Raw genomic sequence first — 14,758 nt, forward strand, 5'->3', positions numbered from 1 at the left:
TCGTCGGCGACGTGGCGATAAAAATCGAACAAGAAAAATATGCAAAACTGAGCAAATGGGAAATAAAAACGTCGTAAGACTAAGCCAAAGAAAATAAAAAAATTATATATATATATATATGATGTGTATATTTGTGTGGGTCCCGCTTTGCCACGGATTTGCTTTTATTATTGTATAACGTCAAACATTTGCATGCGGCGACGCCTAAATGTATGCCACACTTTGTTCACCAGCTGCCACACCCACTGACAACCGTCGCCCCTGGGCCACTTTTTGCATTTGCATTTATGTGCGGCGCCAATTGGAGCTGCCACGCCTCCTGCCTGCCCCTGCCTACCGCACGAACAAATGCAAATCGCAACGAAAATATTTCGCACTTCCACGGAACGGAGTTGAATACCTGTCCACCTCCCAATACAGCCCACCTGCGATGCCTATCTCGCTTTGAACGAGTGCTTGAATTTGGCCCGGAAAAGTGCTCCCAATTTGCCGGGCCTTACCTGGAGCTGAACAAGATGGAAAGCCCTCATTGGGAAAGCGTTCTGCCAGGCAATTTAGGCAACGATTTCAAAGGATAACCCTAAAACCCTAGTTCAGACACATTATATTAATGGGCCTTGATTAATGGAACAATGAGAATGGTTTATTTTGAAAACCTATAAAAAAAAAATGTGCATAGAAAATAAACAATTGTAACATGAATTTTAAACTAATCGGTTTGATAAATTTCTCAATATGATGAGTATTTAATTAATACCAGGAAAGTATATAAAAATAAATAAAATATTACTAATGTCTGCAGTTTATTTTCAAGACACACTTATTAAAAATAGGTTCCGTTTTTTTTTTTTGGTGTAAAAAAAATATATAGTATAAATGTATTTCGAATTGTTGAGAGATTGTGATTTGGTTAGTTTATTTATTAATTTTTTTATCATATTTATATGATAATTATATTTAAAGTTGTATGTAACTCATTGTTAAATTTCTACAAATAAATGTTGCGAGTTTTTCTAATTTCATAAATTTGATCAAGAGATAAGTATTGTATAGCATTTCTATCCTTTGTATGATGGTTACAAGAGATTTCGTGGTTAAGAACATATAATATTCGTACTTTGCACTTTTTTTCAATTCTTTATCGGCCTTTGTGTTCCGTTTTTTCCATATTTTTTTTTTTTTTGGTTTGCTAAGCTTGAGAACAGAGCAAAGTAGGAGAAACAGGACGAAATGTAGAAATTTGCGATTTAACGTTCCATTCGCCACTGCTGTCCTAAAAAAAACGGCAAAATTGTCTGCGACAATTGTAAGTCGTTTGCACAAATTGCAAGTTAAATGGATCCTTGCCGTTGGGTCTGCCGCTCCATTTGATGGTGCAAAAATAGCAGGACGCCAAGATGGTTGCATATAATGCGACTGACAAATGCAAATGTGTTGGGTGGATCGGGCAGCTGACAATCAGTGGAGTATTATCTTTTTCAAAAGGCAGGAAGCAGCTGGATTGCAATGTCATTCGGCTTGCAGGTGCATTAAAATGGATTAACTGCAGATTACGGATGGCAGACTCTCATAGCGATAAGAAATCTAATTTAAAGTTAGTTCGTTTCAACCGCCCTAAATTATAATTGCCAAAAACTCAGAGTGCAAACATGAAAATAACAAACTTTAATTAAAACTATATTTAAGCTTATCAAATGCAGAATGAAATATTGTTAGCTAAGCTGCCAGCTCTGACCCCCATTATTTTGGGACTCTTCATCATATGTGCTGGCAAACTTTTGCCCTAAGCTTCCATGATGTGGGAAAAAATCTGCAACTAAATGCCCTTATAAATTACGGTCAGCTGTCAAAACTCACGGTTGCTGTTTGTTGCCTCGCAGTAGTATGCAAAACACTCGAGTTAAAAATAAACCAGCAACCTGAAAACTTAATTAAAGTTTTTTCTCTCTTTGTTTCTGGTGCTGTTAAGGGCAACAACAAATAACAAAACAAAAACCAGAGGCGGCGAAGGAAAAAGGACGTGCCGAACAAACAGCAAAACGCAGTCGCTTACTAAGTTTTGCGTGTGTGTGTGTGTGTGTGTGTATGTGGGTGGTTGCGAGTGTAAGTGTGTGTAGCTGCAGCTGCAGCTGTGTGAGTGTTAGTGTCTCGTTAAGCCAGCAACTCAAAATGGCGCCCGAAGTCCTGCTGCCGGTGCTGCCTTGTGTTCTCTATGCAATTTGCCAGCCATTTTGCACCTTGCAATGAAAATGTTTTTTAATTAAAAACAAGAAAGAAAACTTTGCCGAAGGTTGTTGGGAATAGTTGGTACTCCAGACTTAAGGAATACCCAGTATAGTTGGGGTCAATCAAAAGTTCAATGGCTTACCGGTCAGTAGAGTAACCTCTGTTTCATAAAGTCCCCGATTTTCAGATAAAGATAACCTCTTTTACCTATGAATTAATGATCAGTGGAATATATAAATAAATAAACACAAACTATCTCGATTTCTTTTAAGATTACTAATATGATAAGTGTTACTTAAGAAATCTATCCTTCTATATTTATATTATAGAATAAAAGTAAATACATTAAAACTTGCATTCAAACACCAAATCAACAGATATGGCTAACATAACGCATACGCGGGGTGTGCCAGCATAAAAGACAGCTTAAGTCGCACCAAGGTGTAGAAAGTGTCTGACATTTAGCGCCTTTGAAAAGAGCTGCAAACAGTTTATAGACATAAACACAACAATTTGCATATATCTGTGTTACTATGTGCCCGAATTTGCATACAAATGTATATATCATATGTACATATGTATCTGTGTATGTTGTGCTTAAGACGGGCCCCCGGGCTGCCATTTGCTAATGAATAAGTTAATTTCATTCTGGCCGCAGCAGGGAAATGCGGAGCAGGACGCTTGCCGTGTTATTTATGTGGCCGCTGCCTGACTGTCGCCCATTTTAAAACCCTCAAAGTGGTCATTAGAGACTTTGGCTCAGTTGGCAGTTTCAGTTTCAGTTCCAGTTCCAGTATCAGCAAACACAAAGAGAGCGTGAGAAATGAGACACAACAGAGGGGCTGCACTGCGTATACTTAATTTATATATAGGCAACGCCTTCATCCGCCCCATTGCACGTACACCGTACAACAATAGTGGCCACTAAAACTAAGTGAGGGAACGAACGGGTCTAAATATACGTATATACACATATATAAAATGTTCAGGCCCCCCAACTATATTTAGTTGCGTACGTGCACAGTGTTGCTGTAAATGCAAATTAAGTCTTTTGCAGCGCACAATATATAGAAGCAGAAAACACCCAGGGTGCGGAACTCAGGGATATTGTGGGTTAGTTGGCCCAGTGCCGCATTACGGCCAAAGTGTTGGAGTTACGTAAGCCCGAATCCATTAGTTGAAGCAGCTAAATTAAAATAAAGGACTGACTAGCTCCAAGCCCAGGGAATTACGAAATCAGGGGGCGGAGATGGGTGTGAGCTGTCAACAAGTGTCCACGTGTCCCATTAATCTGCATTTCTACGTAAATGTAAATGCAATTTTATCAATTTAAAAGTCGTTCGTGATCTGCATGACCTGAAAAAAGTGCTTTTCAAATGCGCTTTACTTCAATAGTAAGATATCTAACTTTTAAAATAACTCCTTTCCATTTTGGTTAAATTGAAATGGCTAAATCTTTCCAAAAGCCAACTAAACGAATAGGAAACCCAAATCATAGAAATTCAATTTTCCCTTGTTTGAAATTTAAATGAGCAAAGCTCATCTATTAAAGTTTGTTACCAATGACAAGGGTTTAGATAAAAAGTTTGTTCAGATGAAAAGGATTTGTTGAAGAGCTTGTTTGAAAGTTTATAAGCCAGCTTTGGCTTTAAAAACTACATTTTTGTTTAGGAATGTGAGACATTTTGTTATCTTTCCATTATAATAACAAAAAATAATATTTAAAATTTGTGAAAAAAGATGAAAAATTGTATGCAAACTAAAAATATTTTAGAAAAAAAAATGCACAGCTAAGCAACTAACTACCAAACAATCAACTGACAAGTTGTCCAAGAATACGCCAGGAAATGTGCTGAACAGGGGCCAGATGCATCAACAGCATTTTTGCATTTGCTGCCAAGGCTAATTGACATGAATAAATGTTACGCAATCAGCAGGATAATAAATTCAATGGAAAAACGGGGCAACATTTTCATTTGCCAGCGACGACTTTGTATAAGTTAAAGAGGCTTCGCACTGGCGATACCCTGCTCAAAGGTCTTTCAAAGATCGAGGCATACATTTCCTTGCAGTCGTGTTTACTTTGTGATTCCTCCTCTTGCGAATGGGAAGCTTTATGGCCCTCGCACACACATATACGCTCCAAAACGTGACGGGTCCTGGCAGCAAATAAATTTTACACCACCACCAGCACGGATCCAGTTGCAGCCTGCTTCTGCCTCTACTCCTGCTCCTTGGGATCCATTGGCCTCCGCCTCCGTACTCTGTTTTCTCATCTTCCTGCTGCCGCTTTTATTGCTCGCCGGTTCAGTGTCAGTGTGTCAAGCAGGCTGCGATGTGGAATAATTCGCAAAATGTCATTATTAGTTTGGATTTTGCGCAACGGCAACTGGAGGGACGAAGGATGGCATAGAATGCAGGAACAGTCGGAAACACATTCGGAAAAATGGTTGGAAGCATGTCAGCCCACTTTGTTTATACAAAAATACAAAAGAAAAATATTTTTAATGGATGAAGTAATGCATAATGCAGAAGTACAATAAAATTTGTATTATTTAATATGGTTGCCTAGCACAACATTATTTAATAAATTTTTTTTAGGCTATTAAAATTGCAAGCTAGCTACGAAAAGATTAACGTAGAAATGATTTTCTTATTTCAATATTAATTAAATTCTTTAAAATAAATTTGTTTATTAAAAATAAACAATTTTTTTTTAAGTTTCCGTTCAGTTTTCAAGGTATAAAATATATAAAGTTAAAACATTAATTAAATAATAAAACCAAATGGTTTAGATTAACAACTAGTTTATTACTGTTTTATGTCACAAATGATTTAATATACATTTGAATGATTTAATATACATTGTTTTTTTTTATAATTTTACAAAATGATATTTTAGGTGTATTGCCTTATGTTTTAAAAGTTTCTCCCTGTGGAGGTACACACGCATATCTAACCCCGTCACGTGTCCTGTGTGTTTGTGGATATGGGTTGAATGACAATGCCGCCCCAAGGCCCTTTCTCCATCCTCCGTGAACTTTCTTCCCCGCCTTTCAGTCGTACATCATCATCAGGAGGCATCAGAGTAAAGTTTATTCGACTCCCCTTTGTTATTTCTGCTGCCTTTTCTCCACACCTGCAGGACACGTATAGCGTTTGCTGGGTCCGCCTCATTTTACACACCCACTCTCTATTGTGTGCCATATGCATAAGTAGACACTGAAATTGGTTTCCCCTTTTTCCCTGGCAAATACACAGACATATATCAAGTCGTCCCACACGGGAACGGAACCCATATACTCGTACTCGCCCTCGTACTCGTACAACTATATGCCATATGATGGATGGCGGTATGATAATAAGCAGATTTTGGGGGGATCAAGCTGATTGACTGATGCCCAACAAAATTTGCCTTGAGGCCCAAAAAGATGCACCATAATTAATTGGATTTTTTAGTTGAAATTGCGGTTAAATTGGGACCGCTGTCAAAAGTTAAATTGATTGCTTGTATATTTCAAAGCTTTTTGTTAATATTAAATAAATTTCTTAAAACAGTACATACTCATTTAAAGATTAAAAGCAGAGCGTTTTTTTTAATGTTTAAGATTTTTTTAACATTAACAATTTTCAGGTTAGCCGAACTTTAAATAATCTGCTTTGGATGTATTAAATTAATAAAATTGTATAATTTTGTTAATAAAGCTACAACAAGTACAAAATTTTTGTCATACTCGTAAACCTAGAAATGGCCAAGTTTGGCCATTTGGCTAAAAGCTTGCACACTTGGCGCTTACGGTTTAATGAACAAAAAGAAAAGGGCTAAGGTAATACACCCAACCATTGATTGATCTCTATTGCCGAATGAGCACCATTCTCACCTGTCCACAAGTGGGTGACTTCCTGGACTGACCCACTAAATTAAATTACAGTGGTTGCATTAATTGCTCGGCCAGTCGTTCCCTCAGTTTGTCAATCATTCGACAAACCATATATATGTGTATACATCAAACACATGGGGCGTATCAACTTTTGGTATCTAATACAGCTTATGGAGCGCTAAATTGGATTTGCATACATTATTGGTTCACACAATGGGGGTACCTTTTCCATGTCTAATGTTGGTATTGAAGCGTGAAAATTCCACTCATTTCAGGGCATTCACATTGATCAGCTGTAAGAAAACCCAAACTTAAGTATTCAATTTAGCTCATGGCAATGAATATTTTCTTATAAGCACTGCCATCACTCAACAAGATTTTGGGTGATGTGTTTACATTTGATTGCCGTAAATGCGATTAAGCCGAGTGACTTCAAAGTGTCTAAATTTGATTTCGCTTTCCCTGAAATGGAAATTGCCTGGAAAAGAGCGAAAGGCAGAAAAAGGGAGACAGTTCCTAATTTATGCTTAATAAGACTCCAGTCGTAAATCTCTAAGGTGGAGCTGCATGTGTGCCTGCCCTTGGGGGTCATAAATAAAACCCGGAAAACGGAGGAAAAATCTGCACATAAAGTGAACATGCCAAATGCACCATCTTTCGTCCCTTTTTTTTTTAATGTCCTTTGTGGATGGTTAAATTCTGGTGAAGCCTGGGGAAAGGTCAACATTTCGCGTTTTTCTGCGGTTGGTTCGAGGAAAAACCCCATCCCACCAGAATTCCACTCACACTTTTCCCTGCGGTCAGTGCAACGGTTTGAAATTACGAGCCAGCCAGAATGGCACACAGCTACGGGACACGGCCGAAATGATATGAAAATATGGCTGCAGTTGACTAGATGGCCATAAACATGTTACATGATCCGCTGCCAAAGGGGGTATCTGGGGCCAAAAGCCGAAAGGCTGCCCTGAGTTTCCAGCTCATTTGCATGGTTGCAAACAAAATCTAATTGGTACTTTAAGAATAAATGAGGTTTAAAGGGTGGACTTCGCAACTTCTTACACAATACCAAGCAAAGATAGCTTTAACTATCTGGTACTTAAGTAATGGGTAAGTGAAAAAATAATAAGTATTCTATTTTATCCCAAAAAAAAAAGTATTACAAATACTTATGTCACAATTATTGTTTTAGTTTAGCGTTTTTTTTTTTTATTGTTTTCAGCAGAAATATTTTTTGAAAATTGGTAATAATCAAACTATAGAGTAAACACTTCTCCAAATTTAATTTTATTTATATATAATAAGCATAACTTATTATTAGAACCTTAGTCACACTTTTACACTTCAAAGCTTAAATTCATAAATAAATACGTATGTTAGAACACACAAAAATGATTACGAGAAAATATTTTATAAAAATTTGCTTCTAAAACTATATCAGCTTATGAATTAGAAACTATCGCTAAAAAAAAATTGAACGCAAATGAGTGTAGTTTAAAACTTTAGTTTAAAACTTTAAATATATATAAATATTTTGTCAGGGCAATAAATTACTTTGAGGTCTATTAAAATATACTGCTAACTACACCAACTGAAGCCACTTTGGCGATCAAAGTATCGATTGATTATTCCGCACTTGACAACCCATTAGGGGCCCCAATCCCCCTGCTTCCGCGCCTGTGTTTTACCCATTCCCGGGAGTGGATTCCTGCAGCCAAGGTCCGGGAAAAAATCAAATTACTCCATTTGCATGCGGAAAGTGCAGGGGAAAGTTCTGGGGAAAGTGGACAGGGGTGGGCAATCGTGTTGGAGCAGAGTATGTACATTGTACATGCATAAATAGTTTACGTCCACTGCCTCCACATTGGGCTCACATTACTGAATCCTTGCTGTGCACCACATGGCGTATGAGTAACGCAACGCCTTATTAAGACGAGGCCATCGAGACGGTTCTCGTCCAGGGCATACTAAATTTCGCTTGCGCAGGCAAATTATTTTTCTTGTTAACTTCCTTTTTTATTTGGCTCCATTTTCGCCCTTTTTGCTGTTCGACACAGAAATGTAAATGAAATTCAGTAAACGAATTTTCTTGTTAAACGTCACAAATGGCCACGCCCCATGCCGAGACGATTTGGAGTGCTGCGGTGGGCGGCTTTTGGGGTATTTGCGGGTATGGGCTGACAAATCCTAATGCCTTTTCTGGCAACAGCAAACTATTTTAATAATAATATTTTTCAAATAAATTTAAATTTTTAATATATAATCATGTACTTTAATATTTAAATTCAGTAATATGATATATATTTTATTTACTATTCCATTTTTTTTGCCAGTGCAGTCATTTTCGCACAACTAAATTGTTTCAGGCCAATAAAATGTTGTTGTAAAGTACATGACATTGAACAGTAATTGTAATTGTTTGTCAAATTTATGTTGCATAAAGTTATTGTATTAATTTTTTTTTAATAATGGGAATTACAATATAGAGGTGATAGTATTCTTTCTTTTTGTGCCTGGTGTATGGCAAATGGTGACCACTTGACAGACACAGGCTCAACATGCATACAAGTCCTTTGCCACGCTACTACTGCTTCTGCTCTTGCTCCTGTTCCTGGTGATGTTTTTGTTGTTATTGTGGAAGGACAACGCTCACTTGGCTTGCCTTTTGTTGTGCAAACAAAGCAAAGTGTGCGACCGGAAGGGCGGAATGACGGAATGGCAATGTGGCGATGGGAGGCCATGGCGGCAGCCAGCCATAAATCAATTGGCAGCGTAGAAAAATTGCAGAAAATTACTTGATATTTACGGTCACTGAGCACACAATAGAGCCGGGCCCGCCCACTTTCCAAATGCCCGCCCCCTCAGGCAGAGAGCAACAAGTATTGCCCGGCATCGGTGACACTCAGGACAGCGACAGGACATTTACTGGCTATAATTACACTTGTACCTTGCAGCAGGGCCACATGTCGTATTAGTAATAAGTGTCAAGGCCAAGGACGTTGCTCAAAGGGGTCGTCATTTAATTTAATTTAATAAACTGAGAAATGAACGCTGTTACTTTTTGATTCCTGCCCTATTTAAGAATATAATAGTAAATAGTATCAGTATTAGTCCACATTTTGCTAACAAAAGCTACTATTAAGATGTCACTTAAATGTTCCAGGACTAGTTTCTATTAAAATAGAAATAAGTTTCTTATTTAAGTATATACATAAATGTATTGTGTGTTGCGGATTAGTTATTTATAATATTATTTTTTTCACACCAAAAGTGCTGTAGTTTTTAATGTTCATGCTCTATAGATTTTTATCATTATTTCTTTTTATATTACCACTAAATGTTTTTCAGTTTCATTATTTTATTTCAATTTAAAGGTTGATTGTTGCTCCTGCAATACATGTTCTTGCATAACCTCAAAGACTTTTCAATTACTGCCTTTAGAAAGTAAACGGTAAATAATAAACTAAAGGTAACTTGTGGTAAATTGAACATCTAAATTAAATCACTGCGAAAAACAAACACAGTTTATTGAAAGTACAACCCTTAACGAGGCTTTAAAAAAGTATGTTGAACTGAAATCCTTTAAAGTATGCTGTAAATTATTAAAAATAATATTATTGCCCACCTATGACCTCTTTACAAAGTGATTTTGTTGATTCTGCTGTCAAGAAACCCCCATTTTCGCCATCCATGTCCCTCCCAGTATGATGCACTACTCTGCCGAAGCTCTCCAGGAACAACCTCCAGCTGGGAGACAAAAGCAAATGAAAGAGGGGCCTGGTGGCTCTGCATGTAATTATTCTGTCATCCGAGGTGTGTCAACCAGGCGGAGGAGAAGAAGGAACTTTGACAGGGGCATTGGGACCTGGAGTGGGGAATGGGAATGGGAATGGGAATGGGAATGGGGAAGGCCTGGTGAGAAGACAGAATACAGAAGACAAGGCGGCCAGGCCAGCTGGCCTTGCCCTCTGACCCCGTGCCGTTGTTTATGGCCACCCAGTGCTGTACATGTGCCGTAATTGCATTGTTGCCGTTGTAATTACAGGCAAACATGCAGTTAATTAAAATCATTAAAATGCCTTTTGCTTTTGCTGTTGCTGTTGCTGTTGCTCTTGCCTTTGAGCCACTGAGAGGTTAGTTGGTGTACTATATGTGTGTGTTTGTGACTTGAAGACAGCTGGGAGGAGCTTTTTAATTTCCGCCGGTGGGGGCAGGATGTGCCTTTTGCAACTGGCGCCCAACTGTCACAGCGCAGAGTGCAAATTATTTTGGCATCAGCGCGGCGGCGGCCCACTTGCCGTTTTTCACGTGCCTGGCACAGACTTTTGTTTGGCACTGTGAAGGATGGGAAAGCGACTTCGGCTGACGCATGTCGTCTGGCACGATTTGGGGCCATGGAATGCTTCGATTTATTTTGATTAATGCTCCGACAGTTGCAAGTCGAGCAAATGATTTTAACGCTTGCCAAAACATTCCAAAGTGACAAGCTTGTATATAATACATGTGTGCGCATCAAAAGGAGTTCAGGGTATCAAATGTCAATGCCAGACGTGGCAGAAATGTCACCTAAATTGTTAATTGTTTCTGGAAAACTTTATTTTTACAAGCTAAATCGCTACATCAGCAAAGAGATGAGGACGTTTCAAATGGCACCTCATACGAGTCGTACACCAGCAAATGAACCTTCTGGAGCAGCTTCAGTCCTTTCAATTGGCCATTCTTTTCACTCTCCAGACAATGGAGACCCAACTCCATGCGGCACTTGGAGCAGTGCAGATTCTGGAACTTTTCCCCTTCCGTAACTCTAACCTTGTCCTCTGGTATTAAGTTAAATGTCCTGGTCAATAGCACATCATAGGGCGTCTCGTTTACTTTGCAGGATTTGTAGCTGACTATATTGCCACAAAAACGGCAGCCATAAGCACTGTTCAAGCCAAACATTTGATATTATTAGCTGTGCTTACTTGTATGCTGTGTTTATAGAAAATAAAAAAAAAAACTGGCATTTAATCTTTGATAACAAAACAATTTTTCAAGACATATTCAAAGAAGTCAAGTCATAAATATTTATTAAAAAGAAAAAAAAGAATCTGAAAATATAGACTTTTTCGAGATACCTGTTGTGTGCATAATTATGTGGGTTCCAAAACCGTTTCCCCACGCCATGGCACGCACCATAAATTATCAGATCCATTGATGGCAAATCATTTGTGCTAAGTCGACCCATCATTAAGGACGAACAATCGAAAGGCACATAAAGCATATTTGATGCTCATTGGCAAAGTTGATTTCAAATACAATGCCGTATTCATGGCACTATCCTGCATCCTGCCTGCCACTCCGTTGCCTGTTCGATAATTAATGAGTTTAGCCCGTGTCCTGGGATGGGGCACTTCCCAGAGAGAAGTGTTGTTATCGTCGTCATTTGTTTGTGCGTCTGTTTGCAGCTGTTATTTTATTCAGACTCTTGCCTTGAAGATAATTTGCGCACGTGCTTTAGGTTTCTAGAGTGTGTCCTTGTTTGGCCGGAAACAGGAGTGCGTTGGTGTGGGTGTGCAGCAGCCACATACCCGAGTCCTTATGCTCTGATAATTGCGAGTATTTGTCTTGGGCGCATAACCAAATACATATAAACCAAATTACGGATACGAATTACTAACTGGCGCCACAGCAACGGGGCCAATTAAAAATGAATGCTCCCTGAGTGCCAAAAAGGTGTAATAAGAAATCAAGGATGAAGTGTAGCTCAGCTCAATAAATGTTTAAGGGAAACTCCGACGAAAATGGTTAACGAACCTGCTTTTCATGCTGTTTTAAATTAATGGTTTCCTTTTATGAACCATTTTTGATTACCAACCAAGCGATGGTTGATGAAGCTAAATCAATAAACATCCTTACCAATCCAATTAATCATTAATGAGTATTTGATTCTTCATTTGAGGATTTTATTTAAGACATTTCAGAAATTGATTAACAAAGCGGTTTTTATTTATTGGTTTCATTCTAAGACATATTTCAACGAGGATAATAAATTGAAAATAAAAATCAACAAAGAGGGAATAAATTGTATGGGCTCTTTGTAAAACAAAATTCAACATAAAAAATACCAATCTCGAAATGTAAAAATAAGCATAATAACAAATTATGAATTTGAAATCTAATAAATTTCAGCATTGATTAAATTATTTCAGTATGGCAAATGGTATAGCAAATTACAGGTAAAGCAAATAGAAATCAACTATATATCTGTTGCAAATATTGTATAAAGGCAAAGGAAATGAATTGTATGTGTCCTTTGTAGAAAAATTCAATATACAAAATAACAATCCCGAAATATACAAATAATATAATAACAAATGATGAAAATGAAATTTATTAAATTTCTGTAAAAAGGGTAAGCTAAAATTCAACGTTGTCAAAATGATTTTAGTAAAATAGATGTATACATTTAATTTAAGAGGGATGTTAAAGAAAAGTTTATAAAGCTAAATAAGTGATTTTACAGAAATAAGATATATTGGCTTTATTTGTAGGAGAATTTCAATTAGGAAAGTGAGGAACTCAAAGTCCTCAAACCAACTACTCAACTCAATTTGTAGTCAGCCGAAAGCCAAAAGATTAAGCCAACTTTTATAAGTGGTCCAACTAAAACAACAAATTAATGAAAACTAAGTTAAACATTCCCAAGTTACCAAAGTTTTCTCTCCCTCTCTCTATATATATACATAGCTCTCTCTCTTTTGCTTCTCTTGGCCTCGTTTTCGGCCATGTTGGAATCGTCAGCAGCTTCAGCCGCCCGTTTCCACCATTTTCCTCAGACCGAAATTGATGAAAACGAAATTGATGTTGACTCCTGGGTAGAAAGGGAAGGGCATAGGAAGGATGTGGATGTGGATGTGGATGTCGATGGCGATGGCGATGCGGTTAGCGCTGCCTTTTTGTCCAAATAACGGAGACAGGCAAACGGAATGGGGAAAGCTTTTAGCAGATACTTTACGCAAATCCCGTGGGAAAACATTGGCCCACTTTCGGCACAGCAGCCCCATCATTAAAAGTTAAAAAGGATTTTCAACGGATTTACGAATTTGAAGCTGAGCCCCAAAGACAAACAAAGCCATCAATTTACATATGCGAGCAGGTCAGAGCTAAAAATTCGGAGCTCCCAGACAGCCAAGAAATATAAATTCAAGAAACACAATTTAAGATGCAGCCAGCGTTTCCCATCTTTTTTGTTTTTAAATGTTGCAGGGTGGTGCACGGTGGCTTGGGGCCACAGAAACAAAGCCGAGCCAAGACTGTCAAGTAGTCGTCGTCCCGCATCCACTTACACAGCAGTCCCGGGCCCCTCGTCCCCGGCCATTTCCACTCGTAGTCATCGTCGCAAGGACCTTGAGTTGTGCCTTCCTTGCCTTTTGCCTTTGTTGTGCTAAACTTGTGGATTAGCTAAATGCAGGCAGGGCATGCCTTGGCATGCAGTCGGCTTTGTTCCGGTAAGCCACCCACCCACCGACACACCATCTCGTCCCCCTTTAAGGGACGCCCACTTAAACCTAAACATTTCGCCTTGTTGAGTTTTTATGAGCTGCTCATGTTGGCGTTTCACTTTTCGCTCATTCTTACTGGGTCTTTCATTTACTAACACCTGATGTTCAGCTTATTTTTACCTGCCTCTCGAGGAGTCCTGGGGGCTTCTTAATGACAGAAATTGTGCGTTATCATTATTTGCAAGAGTGGATAGCAGTAAATAAAAGTCTTGTGGGTTGTTTATTTACGGATATTTGTATTTGATATCTCATTAAATTTATAAAATATCATAATTCATTTTTTTAATTTAAGAAGACTGCTTTTATTTGTTTTTGTATGAGCAAACACTGTTCGTCTTACGTGTAAATTTTAATTAGGTCTTGGGTTTTTATCTTTATATGTATTCCATTCAAATACTAAATTGGTTCAAATATTAAATTTACTTCCTTCACACATTTCTGAATTACACAATTTATTTTTAAAACAAATTGAGCACAGAAGCATTTTGAATGCAACATAACCTTGGGCAATGAAATGTGCTGAATTTACACCTGTCCGAGAGTTAATTTAAGTGCGTTCATTAAATTCCCGATACGGAAAGTCATTGATTGCTGTGAGGAAAGCAGCTTTCCCTCCCAATTCTACTGCCTCAATTTAATTAAAATACATTTGGACATGGCTCATGGGATTTCCTGCCCATCTGTCCCTTAATGAGGCCCTTCGATGAGCCTCACATTCCGTTTCCGTTCGATTGCACAACATCACATTAAAAGGGTCGGGGGTGGGGGCAGGGCCACGCCTCCATGGCCAAGAATCAAAATCACTTGAATGCAATAGCCTGGAATAATTTGAGAGGGGGAATGGAATGGAGTGGCCCCTCACCCCTGAAGGCGCTACTCAATGGGGCGTTAATGAAATAATTAACGCATAAATACAATTTGCCGGTCAGAGTTCAAGGAAACAAGAGGCGACCAACAAACCGCCCAAAGGGCCAGCAAATTTACCACAACTGCTACAAAGCCATCAATTTGCTAGCCCACTTGCCATGCCCTTTTTTTTCTAAGGATCCAATGAGGCAGCGAAGCATGCAATTTGCTGGCTTATTTATGGGGCCCAAGATGGTGGCGCTG

General features: G+C 38.4%; 1 protein-coding gene across 1 annotated transcript; it reads right to left on the reverse strand.

Annotated features, from left to right (window-relative positions):
- Positions 1 to 10,660: 10,660 nt before the first annotated feature.
- LOC128254836 (uncharacterized) lies at positions 10,661 to 11,069 on the reverse strand. The gene has a single exon (XM_052984147.1). The coding sequence runs from the start codon at positions 11,043 to 11,045 to the stop codon at positions 10,725 to 10,727; it is 321 nt and encodes a 106-aa protein (XP_052840107.1). The 5' UTR covers positions 11,046 to 11,069; the 3' UTR covers positions 10,661 to 10,724.
- Positions 11,070 to 14,758: the final 3,689 nt, after the last annotated feature.

This window comes from Drosophila gunungcola (genome assembly GCF_025200985.1).
Source record: "Drosophila gunungcola strain Sukarami chromosome 2R unlocalized genomic scaffold, Dgunungcola_SK_2 000006F, whole genome shotgun sequence".
Lineage (NCBI taxonomy): Eukaryota > Metazoa > Arthropoda > Insecta > Diptera > Drosophilidae > Drosophila > Drosophila gunungcola.

Coding starts and splice junctions, on each gene's coding strand:
- LOC128254836 (XM_052984147.1), bottom strand. CDS start 11,045: ATGTTTGGCTTGAACAGTGCTTATGGCTGCCGTTTTTGTGGCAATATA.